The sequence below is a fragment of the Saccopteryx leptura genome, chromosome 6, assembly GCF_036850995.1.
Source record: "Saccopteryx leptura isolate mSacLep1 chromosome 6, mSacLep1_pri_phased_curated, whole genome shotgun sequence".
NCBI lineage: Eukaryota > Metazoa > Chordata > Mammalia > Chiroptera > Emballonuridae > Saccopteryx > Saccopteryx leptura.
Genome location: NC_089508.1, coordinates 93,606,603 through 93,621,840, shown reverse-complemented (window position 1 = coordinate 93,621,840; position 15,238 = coordinate 93,606,603). Strand labels below are relative to the sequence as shown.

The following is a 15,238-nucleotide window of genomic DNA, read 5'->3' as shown; positions in this document are numbered from 1 at the left end:
GGAGAGAGAAAAGCAAGGTTTTCTTTCTCTGGCTAATACTGTCCTCCCTCTCCCCAATCCGCAGGAGGTACAGATGTGATATAGAAGTTAACCCTTGAGCCTTGCGTTTGAATAGGAACTATCAGCATGAACTCATGAGGTGTTTTATCTTTCCATCCCTATCCACTGAAAAGGTCTAGAAACAATGAACAATCCAGTATCAATGAATACGCTTGCTACCCATATCTTTTTTTTTTTTTTCCTGTATTTTTCTGAAGCCGGAAACGGGGAGAGACAGTCAGACAGACTCCCGCATGCTCCCGACCGGGATCCACCCGGCACGCCCACCAAGGGCGATGCTCTGCCCACCAGGAGGCGATGCTCTGCTCCTCCCGGGTGTAGCTCTGTTGCGACCAGAGCTACTCTAGCGCCTGGGGCAGAGGCCGAGGAGCCATCCCCAGCGCCCAGGCCATCTTTGCTCCAGTGGAGCCTTGGCTGCTGGAGGGGAAGAGAGAGACAGAGAGGAAGGAGAGGGGGAGGGGTGGAGAAGCCGATGGGCGCCTCTCCTGTGTGCCCTGGCCGGGAATCGAACCCAGGACTTCTGCACGCCAGGCCGACGCTCTACCACTGAGCCAACCAGCCAGGGCCCCCATATCTTTTTTATCAATTGAATTTAGAGAGAAAGAGAGGAAGGGAGAGAGGGAGAGAAAAACGTCAATTTGTTGTTCTACTTATTCATGCATTCATTGATTGATTCTTTTTTTTTTTTTTGTCCGAAGTGAGAAGGGTGGGGGGCTGCAGACAGACTCCAGTATGAGCTGCAGGAGGGGAAAAGAGAGATGGAGAGAAAGGAGAGGGGGAAGGGTGGAGAAGCAGATGGGCGCCTCTCCTGTGTGCCTTGGCCGGGAATTAAACCCGGGACTTCCACATGCCAGGCCTACTCTCTACTGCTGAGCCCACCAGTCAGGGCCATTGGTTGATTCTTGTAGGTGCCCTGACCAGGATTAAACCTGCAACCTTGGCATATGCAGATGATGCTCTAACTAACTGAGTTACCTGGCCAGAGCTTGCCACCCATATCTTAAAATACTCTTTCCCACAGAAAGAAACCAGAGCTTGGAGAAATGATTTCAGGTCTGGGGCAGAAAATGTAAAAAATGAGCAACCTATCATACCAGATAGCAAAGAAGCCAGCAAACAATGTCAGGGTAATGTCAAAAGGACCCAGGAACCAAGTTCTCATGGCCAAAGATGGGACAATTTGAGCATTAATAAGGATGATTTAATAAACATTATGTTTAAATCCATGAGTTTATAATGGGGTTTGTGTGTGTGTGACTTACTGGTCACCTTTTTGAAGGATAAGAAAATAAATCGACCCTGGCCAGTTGGCTCAGTGATGGAGCCTCAGGTGGTAGTGGGGGGCATGGAGTATGGATGTCCCGGGTTTGATCCCTGATCAGGACACACAGGAGAAGTGACCATCTGCTTCAATACTGCCACCCCCCCCCACACACACACAGCCATGGCTAGGTTGGTTCCAGCGAGTTGGCTCTGAACTCTGCCTCTGGCGCTAAAAATAGCTCCAGGGTTGCCCCCTAGGTGGGTGGAACATTGCCCAGTAGGAGGCTTGCCTGGTGGATCCTGGTTGGGGCACATGCAGGGGTCTGTCTTCTCTCCTCTCACTTAAAAAAAAAAAAGAAATTATTGCCTGGCCTGTGGTGGTGCAGTGTATTGAGCACCTACCTAGAATGCTGAGGTCACTGGTTCAAAACCTTGGGCTTGCCAGGTTAAGGCACATATGACAAACAAGCAAGCTGAAGGAATTGTGAGTTGATACTTAAATATGGCTGCTTTGAAATCCCTAATAAATTAATGACTAATGACTAAATTAATAGAATGAATAAGTGAACATCTACACCTGGATTCTTCAATAGTTGAGATAAAAGGAATGGAAGGGGAACCTGAAGATCAAAAGACTTAAAAAGCATATGAAAGTTTTGAAAAATGGACAAGGCTAACTTATAATGTATAGGGATACAGATTTGGGAACTAAGCTTAAATAAAAAAGGGGAAGAAAGCACTCTAGTATTTGTTTATGCCAGAAAGGAGGGACTGTGACGCAGAGGACATGGTGAAGAGGTGTGTGTGGTGGAGGAGGGTGGGGCATGACAAACTTTTGGTTTTGTTTCTTTCTCTATGTGATAGTTTCAAGGGTATTCACTTTAGTTTATTAAGCTATACCTTTATTTTATGTTTTTTGTATCTTTTATTTTTAATAAAAATTTAATTAAAATGTGTTATCTTTTATCATTCCTCTGGAGCTATAGGGCATGCAGCTCAATTTTATTCTAATTGACAAAATCATTTTCAAGGTTAACATCTTCACATCACTGTGCATTTAGATACCAGAAAGGTGCCTGGAACCCCAGTTCCTTACCTCTTTCCCGGATGGTCTTATTTCCAAACTGACTTTCTTTTTCTTCTAAATTTTATTTATATTGCTCATTTCCTCTCACACTGCAGCAATGTGTAATATAGGCTTGCATGGTCTACTCTAATCAATAGAGAGAAGAGAGGTAGGGGCAACTAACATACAGTCAAAGGTTACTCCATGCCAGGCGTAGTTCTGAGTTCCTGGCACCACTGACTCTTTTTTTTTCTCCAAAAATTAAACACACTTATATTTAACCCTACTGTCCTCGTTTTTTGTTTTTTGTGGTAGAGTCAGAGTCAGAGAGAGGGACAGACAGGAAGGGAGTCTTTTTTTTTTTCCAAAAATTAAACACTTATATTTAACCCTACTGTCCTCGTTTTTTGTTTTTTGTGGTAGAGTCAGAGTCAGAGAGAGGGACAGACAGGAAGGGAGCGAGATGAAACATCAATTCTTCATTGGGGTTCCTAGTTATTCATTGATTGATTTCTCCTCATATGTGCCCTGACCCGGGGGGGGGGGTTACAGCAGACTGAGTAACCCCACCAGATGAGCCCGCGCTCAAGCTGGAGACCTCGGGGTCTCGAACCTGGGTCCTCCGCATCCCAGTCCGACGCTCTATCCACTGCACCACCGCCTGGTCAGGCGCACCACTGACTCTTAATCTTTTTTTTTTTTTTTTCCTGAAGCTGGAAACGGGGAGAGACAGTCGGACAGACTCCCGCATGCGCCCAACCGGGATCCACCCGGCACGCCCACCAGGGGCGACGCTCTGCCCACCAGGGGGCGATGCTCTGCCTCTCCGGGGCGTCGCTCTGCAGCGACCAGAGCCACTCTAGCGCCTGGGGCAGAGGCCAAGGAGCCATCCCCAGCGCCCGGGCCATCTTTGCTCCAATGGAGCCTCGGCTGCAGGAGGGGAAGAGAGAGACAGAGAGGAAGGAGGGGGGGGTGGGGGGTGGAGAAGCAGATGGGCGCTTCTCCCATGTGCCCTGGCCGGGAATCGAACCCGGGTGCCCCGCACGCCAGGCCGACGCTCTACCACTGAGCCAACCGGCCAGGGCCCTGACTCTTAATCTTAACACTGTTAAGGTGTAGGCACGTCTGCATTCTATAGATAAAGAAATTGAGGCACCCCTGGCTTGAGTCTACTATGTGCCTAACATCAGTTATTCTGCCTCTGATCATATTGTCTCAGTCTTCACGTTATTTATGAAGCTGAGGGTTTGTCTGTATATTTTTAAGTGTAGGGGACACCGTTGCTCACTGTATTTTGACATGTGATCTACTCTTACCTTTAGTCTTTTCTGCTCTTACATATTGTAGCTGGTTATTGGCTGTTTTCTAGAACACTTGGTATTTCCCCCTCCAGTGTTTTCTTTTGAGGTAATTCGCAGTAATTCCATGTTGTTTGTTGAAGCTTATTTTCATTTTCTGGGTATAGACTTCCACCTTACCCACCTCAGTTTATATATTCACTCAGCCTGACCCACATCACAGGTGAAGTCATCCTCAGCTGATCCCCCTGATATATGTAGGATTATCATTCTCTTTTTGTTGTTTCTCTCTAAAATTGCTACTCAAATTATGGTCCCTGGACCAGCAGCATCAGCGTCACCCAGAAGCTTGTAAGAAAAACAGAATCTCCAGGTCACCCCAGACTTTCTGAATGAGAATTGCATTTTAGTAAGACTCCCTGGTGATTCATACGCACTTTTTAAGTTTGAGAAGCATGAAATAAATGGCTCTAAGATCTTTACACTGTAGTTCTACAGTCTATGCTGCTACGAGAGGCATGTTTCTGCAGTTATCCTTTACCCTTGGTTCTACTGTTGACTCTGTGACCTGCCTCAAAGGGCTGTTTTGTAATATGCTTAGAAAAGTGCCTAGTACACCAGAGGTGCCTGGCACACAGAAAGTGCTATAGAAATGTTAGCTGTCCTAATACTGAATAAGTTTTCATGAATACTTTGCGGGTCCCTATTTCAGATTGGACAGGAGGAAGAACAGTTTTTTGAATCAACAATGGAACCACTTCACTAGAGAATGGGTTAAGAGGCTTCTGCTAGTCTGGGTGGGAGATCATCTCAGAGACCCCCACCCTTTTAAGACCTCAGGACACAAAGTAGATACTGCCTTCTCCCAGCAACTTCTACTTAGATGACCTGAAGGTAGAGCTGCCTGTGGGGTACCAGCTGCTTGGAAAGGCTGGAAGAAGACTGAAATCGGTGTTAGAGGGAAGCCTGTGAAGGTAAGTGTGCAATGAAAACACAAATATTACGTAAAATAAATGAGCATCTTATTATTGGGTAACATTTGGGGGAAGGCCTGTGGTCTGGTCTCAAGGCCCCCAGATGATGTCAGTTATATCAAATTGCTCGTATTTTCTGTAAGCCTGGTGGTTCCCCTATTCTTAGATGACAGTGGTGGGTGAGTGGGTAGGGGGATGCCATGCTCTGGCTGGACTGGAACCTCAGGTCACATTCTGCGCACACGTCCCTCCAGGGCCTCCAGCTCAGTCAGCACCTCCTTGGGCAGATCCTGGTTGACCTGCTCTGTCAGGTAGCTCCTAATATCATGAACTTCCTGTTCCCAGAAGTCCTTAGGGAGCGAGAAAAGCTGGGTGGTGTCTATGGCTCCCAGGCCGCTGAGATCCAAGGCGCCTTCCTTTGGCACCAGGCCAATGGGTGTCTCTCGGGCACTGTCCTCCCCCTCTAGCCGCCGGCAGATCCAATCTAGCACTCGAGAATTCTCTCCAAAGCCTGGCCACAGGAAGTGGCCTGCCTCATCACGCCGGAACCAGTTGACGTGGAAGATGCGAGGCAGCCGGGCCCCCTTGTGCTCCTCCATGCTCAGCCAGTGTTCTAGGTAGTGCCCAAAGTTGTAGCCGAAAAAGGGCCGCATGGCAAAAGGGTCATGCATGATGATCTTCCCTGGGGAGGGGAGGGGATAGGTAAGAAATCCTCCTTACTAGAAAGGGAAGGTTGTAAAATGTTCATGGTTCTGGAATATCCTCAGGGCAGGGTGAGAAGGAAGGGGGGAAGGGCTGGCTCAGGCAGGGAGAGAAGAGGCAAGGCAGGCACACGGGAGAGGGAGAGTGGAAGGTGCGCACCTTTGTGTTCAGCTGCAGCAGTGGACTCAGAGCGCATGGCACTGCCCACAAACACTCCGTGGCGCCAGTTGAAGGCTTCATACACCAGTGGCACTCCTAGAACACCAGTGAATGGGGTCACAGGCAGCCCTTTTTATTGGACTCACTTCATCCTTTCTGGTGATTCTGATTCCTAATCTCTCTCCCAGGACCCTCAGTTGTCCCATTTTCAAACCTCATGCCTCATGCTAATTTTGCATTCTTTAGGGGAGAACTCTGGAGACAGACAGCTACAGTTGCAGTCTAGGCTGAAGCTCACTGATCTTCAAGTACATAAGGGAGGTAGGCCCCGATAGAGACCTAAATCCCTTACCGAGAAGGCATGGAGCCCACAATATTTACCTTTGGGTCTGCGGCCTCCAAAGATGATGGCATCAATGGGGACACCCTCAGGGGCCTCCCACGCTGGGTCCATGATGGGGCACTGGCGAGCCGGGGCACAAAAGCGAGAGTTGGGATGTGCACAGGGCTCCTTGTCACCTGGCAGATGAAATACAAATCCTATCACTTCCGAGGGCACATCCACTCCCAACACACACGTACATGTACTCTTGCACAATTTCATTTTGCTTCATCAGTTCCCTGCAACCACATGTGGCAGGGAGTAGGGAGCTAGGACATCTCCCCTAAAAGATTAGTTTATTTATCCATAATGGTACTGACAGTTGCGCTATGTGAGAAAAGAGTGGGAGAGGAATTGGGGTTCAGCAGGGCACTATAGCCATGTGGCACTGACCAGTACTCAAAGGAATGGGGTTAGATGTTGGCATAGTTTTCCCTCAAGATTTATTTATTTATAGGGTATTATTTAAATAAACACTCAAACCTAAAGCAAAAACTGAGTCTGGTATTTCAGACAATTGACATTTTTTTTTTTTACACAGAGATAGAGAGAAAGAGTCAGAGAGAGGGATAGATAGGGACAGACAGACAGGAATGGAGAGAGATGATAAGCATCAATCATTAGTTTTTCATTGCAACACCTTAGTTGTTCACACCTTAGTTGTTCATTGATTGCTTTCTCATATGTGCCTTGACCGTGGGGCTACAGCAGACCGAGTAACCCCTTGCTCAAGCCAGCGACCTTGGGTCCAAGCTGGTGAGCTTTGCTCAAACCAGATGAGCCCGCCCTCAAGCTGGCGACCTCGGGATCTCGAACCTGGGTCCTCCGCATCCCAGTCCAACACTCTATTCACTGCGCCACCGCCTGGTCAGGTGACAATTGACTTTTCATCAGCAAATGTAATAAGACAGAATCTCCTGAGCCTTCAAAATACAAATAGGAATTGATTTTAAAGCTGGTTAGCCCAGTCCCTGATGTGATAAAGCTTGAAGAACTCAGATGAGGACATAACCTGAGTAGGTATCACCTAAGGAGCCCAGATCATTTGGCCCCTTCAGTGTTCTGTAGCTGGTTGGGGCCAAATCAGAGGCAGATGTGTAAGGCACCATCATGAGGTTAAAGATGGACATGGTGCTTTCCCTGCTGTAAGTTGCTGGTCAGACCTGTAGGGCAGGGGAGTCAAAGAGCCAGTTACTTCTGCCCTCTTCCCACCCCCCAGCTCCTGCCTCCACTCTCAGATAAGAGCTATCCTTTACACCAGTGGTCCCCAAACTTTTTTGGGCCACGGACTGGTTTAATGTCAGAAAATATTTTCACGGACTAGCCTTTAGGGTGGGATGGATAAATGTATCACGTGACCAAGACAAGCGTCAAGAGTGCGTCTTAGAGGGATGTAACAGAGGGAATCTGATCATTTTTAAAAAATAAAACATCGTTCAGACTTAAATATAAATAAAACGGAAATAATGTAAGGTATTTATTCTTTCTCTGCAGACCGGCACCAAATGGCCCACGGACCGATACCGGTCCGCGGCCCGGGGGTTGGGGACCACTGCTTTACGCTTTTCTCTTGCACATTCATCAGCCCCCAATTCAGGACCCTAGCACACGGTGTTATTCTGGGAACTGAAGTTGTGCATAATGCACCCTAGTTATACCCCTGAATCCAGAGATGATGAAAGGGTTGGTGAATTAGTCTGTAGGGAAATATGACATTTTCTTGGCTTTCTTAGTTGGGTAGGAAGGCTGAGGAGGGCTTAATGATGATGTTAGAGAAAAAGGTGATTAGATGAGGAAGGTGACTGCTAAGTCAGCCTGGAAAACTTGAATATAGGCTTCAGTGATCACAGGGCCACCCTCCCCCACCATGCTCTTCTTTGCTCCTATCACTAGGTCTCTGGGCTCTCTGCTGAAGGTCACTGCAAGTTGAAGGTCAGAGTGCAGGTATGTAGGAGGGGGCAGGACTGCAAGGTATGAGGGGTACTGACCGGATTGAGAAACTAACTTCTAAGAGAGGCTAAAGAACTGATCTGATTCAGTTTGGAAGAAAGATTATAGAGTGTCTGTGTTGGAGGGTCAGAGGGAGGGTAAAGGTAACAATACTGACCTTCAGACAGTGATTATGATACAGGGGGATGGTGGGAACCAAGTGGTGGCAGGAGAGGCAGGCTTCCTCATTTTTTTTTTTGAGAGAGAGAGAGAGACAGGGACAGACAGACAGGAAGGGAGAGAGGTGAGAAGCATCAACTCATAGTTATGGCACCTTAGTTGTTCATTGATTGCTTTCTCATGTGCCTTGACTGGAGGGTTCCAGCCGAGCCAGTGACCCCTTGCTCAAGCCAATGACCTTGGACTCAAGCCAGCAACCTTGGACTTCAAGCCAGAGACCTTTGAGTTCAAGCCAGAGACCATGGGGTCATTCATACCTGTGACCCCACGCTCAAGCTGGTGACCTTGGGGTTTCGAACCTGGGTGCTCAGCATTCCAGGCTGATGTTCTATCCATTGCGTCACCATCTGGTCAGGCTCCTCATTTCTTAAAAGGCCAAACTTGATGAAGTATGCTTTGAGTCCTATTCCTTCTATAATAATTTTCAAAACAGTCCTTTTTCCTTTTTAATGCCCAGCTTCTATTTTTTTTTTAATTTAAGTGAGACGCAGGGAGGCAGACTGACAGACTCCTGCATGTGCCCTGACCAGTATTCACCCAGCAAACTCCCCACTCAGGATGCTCTGCTCATCTGGGGCCACTGCTCTGTTGCTTGGCAACCAAGCTTTTAGTGCCTGAGGTGAGGCCATGGAGCCATCCACCATCCTCAGTGCCCAGGGCTAACTCACTCTAACCATTCAATCCCTGGCTATAGGAGAGCATGGAGAGAAAAAGAATGAGGGAGGGGTGGGGAAGCAGATGGTCGCTTCTCCTGTGCTCTGACTGGGAATTGAACCCGGGACTTCCACACACCAGGCCGATGCTCTACTGCTGAGTTAACTGGACAGGGCCTCCCAGCTTCTATTTATTTCGGATTTACAATGTGTTTGGTACTGTGCTAAACCCTTTATATGCATTTAATCCTTCAATAGCCTTATAAGATAGGTACTACCTCCCTTCAACTGATCAGGAAACTGAAGTGCAGAAGGTTAAGCAATTTAGCAAAGTCACAAAGCTAGTACTGTATTTGGTGGAATTGAGATATGAACTGAGACCTTGCTGGGGTTGGAAACTGTAAACATTCATAACTTCCTGTGCCTCTTGGAGGTCCTGGAAGATGGCAACAGGTTGTGAAGGCTTTTACATCATCAAGGTGCTGAGCCCTGGGGGCTGTCTCATGACACGCCCACCCTACATACCAGGTTTCCATGCCTTGCCCAGCCAGGAGGTGACAGTGACTCCAGGTGGAAGAGACTGGTCAATGCCTTCCCAGTATACACCACCATCGCTGGTCTCAGCCACGTTGGTGAAAAGAGTGTTACTCTGGATTGTGGCCATGGCATTGGGATTGGTGGTGGCAGAAGTGCCAGGGGCGACCCCAAAGAAGCCATTCTCAGGGTTGATGGCCCGGAGTCGACCTGTTAAGAGAAGTGAAAAAAAGGAAGAACCAAACAGGAAAAGTTGAGGGGTAGGCCAGGGAAGGTTCTGCTCAGCCCCTCTCTGTCCTGAGCTGGACCTTAGATCTGACGGGGAAAGGCTTTGTGTCTCTGCCCTAATTTGGGGGCAAGAATGACTGTTTAGGAAAAGTTTCTTATTGAAAAATCTCATGATGAGCAGTGGAGGGGAGACCCCTATGCTCTAGTAAGAGCCAGAAACAAGAGTGTGATGCAAGAGCCACTCACCATCACTGTCAAACCTCATCCAGGCAATGTCATCCCCCACACACTCTACTTTCCAGCCTGGCAAAGCGGGCCGCATCATGGCCAAGTTCGTCTTGCCACAGGCACTGGGGAAGGCAGCTGCCACATAGCGCTTCTTCCCTGCAGGGCTGGTGATACCCAGGATCTGTACATTGGGGAGAGAGGGAACAAGGAGAAGGTCACCAAAGGTCAGGGCATGGTCTGCATGGGGAGGGCAGTAACAGGTTAACAGGGAGAACCGATGTTTATTCACTTAATAGGTGTACTGCCTTGCCACTGGGCCTGGGTGGCAGCAAGGATGCCCCCCAACATTCTGCAGCCTGGGGTCACAGTTTCAGGCTTTGGGTAGAGTTCCTGCCCACTAGCCTGGCACCTGGCAGTGGGGAGGCGAGACTGAGGCCAGGTCCCGCCACTGCATTGCCCCCCACAGCTGCCCAGTCCTCACCAGGCCCTCACCAGCATGTGCTCCGCTAGCCAGCCCTCATCCCTGGCCAGCCGAGAGGCGATGCGAAGGGCAAAGCACTTCTTGCCCAGCAGGGAGTTGCCACCATAGCCGCTGCCGAAGGAGACGATTTCTCGCTGGTCAGGCACATGGCCAATCAGGGTTTTCTCTGGGTTGCATGGCCACTGGCTCACCGGCTCCCCTGGGGACAATGGGGTCATGGGGCTTCTGGCAGGGGCATCAGGAACTGGGGTGTTGGGATGCAGGGATCAGGGATAGGCAGGAGAAACACTTGAGAGCAGTGGTGGTGCTAATGGGCAGCTGAAGCCCCCCACCTCATAGTATATCCATCAGCTCTCATGCCCCGTTCTTAGACATGGATAATGGATTTTCTCTATCTTGAGCAAAGTGCTCTGCAAACACAGCCTCACCCCCAGCCCAGACTGCTGGTCTAGATCTGGAGAATTAGGTGTCTCACTAAGTAGGATGGGTAGGATTTGGGGTTCCCTCTGAGTGTAAGTAGGCCTCTGTGTTTTCCCATGGACACAGCAGGAGCTCACCTTGCCCAGTCAGGGGCTGGCCCACAGAGTGCAGACACTTGACAAAGTCACCATCTCCCAGGGCCTGAAGCACAGGTGTCCCCAGCCGGGTCATAATACGCATGCTTGCTACCACGTATGCTGAGTCAGTGAGTTGCACTCCAATGCGGGACAGTGGGGAGCCCACAGGACCCATGCTGAATGGAAGCACATACATGGTTCTGCCTGTGGAGGAAAATGTCACCTGGATGAAGGGTTCTAGCTTGTTAAAACCCTCAGTGCCCCTGCCTGTGTCCCTGCCCTGGTTACCCTGCATGCAGCCTGGAAACCTTTCATCCACAGCTTGCTGGAACTCAGCTGGAGACATCCAGTTGCCCAGCTGCCCACGGGCCCCACCAGCTGGGAGAGGCACTGTGTCTCGTTGAGAAGGAGTTACAATCACGGTCTTGCTCTCTACTCGTGCCACATCCTTGGGGTCTGTGCGGGCCAGCCAGCTGGGGGAAAGGGGAGTATCAGGAAGAGGTGGCCAGCAGGTCTCCCTCATCCCCAGACCCACTCTTTCAAGTCCAACTTTGACTGTAGGTCTTCTCCTTTTTCTCATCCATTCACACCTCAGCTTCTTCTTCCAAGCTTTGTCCCATGTAAGGGAACACACATAGGCATGCTGATGTGACTGCAGGATTAGTCCAGGCCCATATTTAACTATGTAGTTCCCTTCGCCCCCAGACCTCTAAAGGCCTCTTCTGGTAAAAACTCCCTGAACTTGTGAAAAAAAAGAAAAGAAAAGAGTTTTTATTTGTATCTGCTTCTTCACTTAACATAAAAATACAGAGCATTCCCAGTAATTCCTGTTTCCTCTAAAACTCCCCCCCTTTTTTTTCCTGTATGTGCCTGGCCAGAGATCAAACCCACAACCTTTGCCTATTCGGATGGTGCTTTAACCAACGGAACTATTTGGCCAAGGCTATTGTATATCTTTTTTTATTTTTTTAAGATTTTATTTATTGCCTGACCGAGCAGTGGTGCAGTGGATAGAGCATTGGACTGGGATGCAGAGGACCCAGGTTCGAGACCCCGAGGTCGCCAGCTTGAGCGTGGGCTCATCTGGCTTGAGCAAAGCTCATCAGCTTGGACCCAAGGTCGCTGGCTTGAGCAAAGGGTTACTTGGTCTGCTGTAGCCCCACAGTCAAGGCATATATGAGAAAGCAATCAATGAACAACTAAGGTGTCGCAACGAAAAAACTAATGATTGATGCTTCTCATCTCTCTCCATTCCTGTCTGTCTGTCTATCCCTCTCTCTGATTCTCACTGTCTCTGTAAAAAAAAAAGAAAAAAAAATTATTTATTGATTTTACGGGGGACTAGAAGTAGTTGCTTCACTATAGCTGTTCATTGGCTGCTTGTCCTATGTGCCTTGACCAGGCAAGCCCAGGGTTTTGAACTGGCAACCCCAGCATTCCAGGTCGGCACTCTATCCACTGTGCCATCACAGGCCAGGCTAAAGCACCCATTCTTGCTCATTCCATTGAGATAGTCTAATTAATCTGATTTTGTCTTGGTAAAGACAAAGTGACCTCAGTCCAAACAGCTGCCCCCACCTTGAGGGTTGCTAGGCTCAGGGCTTACCAGTTGTTGTATTTGTGGAGCTTTCGGATGAGTCCCTGCTGCTCCAGCAGAGTCAGTATGGCAGTGTTCTCAGCCTCGGTCCCATCACAAATGTGGATACCCTCTGGTTGGCACAGGCGTGCACTGCGCTCCACAAAGTCTCGAACCCTAGCAGGCAGCTTGCCCAGATCTCCACTGAGTACTCGCAGGGTCTGGATGCTGCGCTGTGATGACCAGCCACAGGGCCTCAGCCCATGCCAGCTAAGTCTGTGAGAGAAAAAAGAGAGGTAATGAGCCAGGTGTTCTCATGGAGGATGGGCAAGTCAAGAGGATAGGAAGTTTGGGCTGCTAGGGAGTGTGCGAAAGCAGGTCTGGCTGCAGGTCCCATGAAGAGCAGGCTAGAGTAGGTGTGTAGGATGGGTCCAAGCCACATATATTTTATGGCCTTTATGTGGCTTAGTGAGGGTGTCTTCTGGTCAGCAAGGGGCAGATAGCACCAAATGACCATAAAGGCTGTATAGAAGTGTATGTGTAGGCATGCTGATACTATTGCAGGCTTAATCCATGCCCATGTTTAACTAGGTCTGGTCAATGTTTAGTGCCCTCTGGCCCAAGTGAGATAAACTGCCTAGGTGGAGAGCTTCATGTGTCTGGCATCGGAAGTTCTTATCTCTGTTCTCTGCATTCTCAAGTCTAGTTTTTTAAGTTAAAAAAACAGCTATTTGTATTTATTTTTTTTTCTTCCGGTATGTATGCTGTAATGCTGTGAAAACCTCATGTAAAGAACCTGTTCTTTGAGACGGTACAGTCCCAGATTTCCAGATTAGGACTCTTGCACAGAGTAGATGATCAATGTTGCAGTTTCAGGCATCAGATCTGCTGCTGCCCACCTGGTCCAAAAGGATTGCAAAACAAATGTTGCTATTGAGTAGGTACTTTTGAACTGTGTGAAAGGCTGACTATTGGGAAATGTCATTGGCTGGGTTCATGCCTGGATTCCCAGGAAGGTAGGGTCCCTGTTGTCTGTCTCTTCACACCCTGGGAGAAGGAGAAGCAGGGTCTGCTCTGATTGGCTTGGACTGAGAGTACAGCCAGAGAGACCAAAGGCCAGGAAAAGAAAAATTACCCTCCTCCTATGCCAAGGAGGCATAGAAAATGTTCCCCACACACCTAGGACCACGTGATCCTGTCCTTCCTCTGGCTCTCTGTTCAAGATGACACATACCTAGAGAGCTCTGAGTGTTGGTGGTAGGGTGCAACAGCAGACTGCAGGAAGCTCAAATTCAGAGGGCGTAAGCCTGGGGAAGTGAGAAAGCTCAGACCATGGAGGTGGGAACTGGGTCCTGGCTGGAGTGGGAACTGGGGTTGCTTCCACTGAGCAGAGTGAGATGAAAACCCAGTGTGGTCCCAGGGGCAGAGGAGAAGGGCACCTGGGACCTGGGTCTGTTCTTGCCTCAGAGAGAAGTTTCCCCTGAGCACTCATTTTAAAGGTATGCAGTCTTGGGGAGAGCCTCTATACATGGGGAGCCAGGCTCAGGAAGTCTCTGGGTGAGCGCCACCACTCCAGTTCCTTAGGTGGGACCTTCTCCTTTTTCTCTGCTCCAGAGACCACCCACACTGGCTGCCAAATTGGAACCAGCTGTGGGAGAGATATGGGGTCAAGTCAGATTGCGGGACAAAACCTGGGGGGTAAGGCAGGCTAGCTATAGAGGTAAGGCAGGAAGCTGTGAAATGGGAGAGAAGGCAGACAAGCAGGATCTAGGGGCTTCCTCCTGGACAGGGGACAATAACCTGCCACGTAAGAATTGAAGACAACTTGTCTCCCTCCTCCACCCTGCTTCCCTTCTTCCCCTGGCCCCAGGTCCCTCTGAGCCAGCCTTCCCGCCAGGTTCCAGTCCGTGGGAGGCCAGGGAATGGGATGTTTACATCCTACCTTCTTTAGGGAACTCTGAGCTCAGTTCCCAGGACTCATGCACCCTGGACCCCAGGGCCCTACTGCTCCTCATTGCAACCTGAGGGACAACTGTTATATCTGTAAAGGAAAGGGGAAAGACTCCAAGGCTGGGCTCAGCTGGGGCGAGCGAGGAGGTGAAAGGAAGTTCTGAAAGTGGCAGATAGAGATCGCGCGGTCAGAGACCAGAAGAGCACGGAGGGGGAGGAGGGGACGGTAACTGAGAGATCCGCAGCGGCCGAGGCCGCCCCTGATCTCCAGCGAGACGCACGGCCGGAGAGGCTCGGGATCGAGGAACACTTGCATCCTATCCGTCGCTTCCTCGAATGGGAAGCCATCCTAACCGAAGCAGGCGAGCCGGAGAGCGCAACTGGCAGCCCCAAGGGGGCGGCTCCGCGGAAGCTGCGGGTCGGCCCTGGTCTGGGGGGCGGGGGGTCACTCACCGCAGGCCAGGGCGGTACACAGCGGCCATGGCACCTGGTTGGGGGCTGCGGGGTGGCCAAGAGAATGGAGCGGAGCCGAGGAGAAGTGGAAGGCGGGGAAGGAAGGAGCGCGGCGAAGCCAGAGGGAGCTAAGACCATACGGGAGGCGCTTAAAAAGAGGCGGGCACGCGCGCGGGCGGGCGGGCGTGTGGGCGGGACCTAGCAGGGCCAGTGCGACCCTCTCTCCGCCCCGCCAGCAGGCCAGCTTTCTGGGTCCTGGGGCTCTAAGTCCAGGCCAGCCCAGCTGCCGCCCCGCCCCGTGTCCATTCCTCCTCACCACCCCCAACTCATCTCTCCCTCTGGGGAATTGGGTCCTCTCCTCGAGGTCCCGCCCCCTCCCCGCCCCGCCCACTGCACATGATGTAACTTTGAGGACTCTTGCTCCGGGTAGATAGTGACTGGAGACATTGGGTGGCAAACAAACTAGGAACACTGGGCGAGGCCAGGGGCGGGAGTCCTGGGGACC

The 15,238-nt window shown here is 50.2% G+C and overlaps 1 protein-coding gene across 2 annotated transcripts; it reads right to left on the bottom strand.

Moving 5' to 3' along the window:
* Positions 1-4,687: 4,687 nt before the first annotated feature.
* PCK2 (phosphoenolpyruvate carboxykinase 2, mitochondrial) lies at positions 4,688-15,045 on the bottom strand. Of its 2 annotated transcripts, XM_066343797.1 has the most exons (10): positions 14,734-15,042; positions 12,361-12,606; positions 11,043-11,227; positions 10,755-10,958; positions 10,209-10,396; positions 9,735-9,897; positions 9,252-9,470; positions 5,904-6,041; positions 5,523-5,618; positions 4,688-5,343 (listed from the first exon to the last, which is right to left on the bottom strand). In XM_066343797.1, exons 1-10 carry the CDS (start codon positions 14,760-14,762, stop codon positions 4,889-4,891), a joined length of 1,923 nt encoding a protein of 640 aa, XP_066199894.1. In that variant the 5' UTR covers positions 14,763-15,042; the 3' UTR covers positions 4,688-4,888. The 2 variants fall into 2 exon arrangements, with proteins under 2 accessions (XP_066199894.1, XP_066199893.1); XM_066343796.1 differs by having other exon boundaries at positions 10,755-11,227; positions 14,734-15,045.
* Positions 15,046-15,238: the final 193 nt, after the last annotated feature.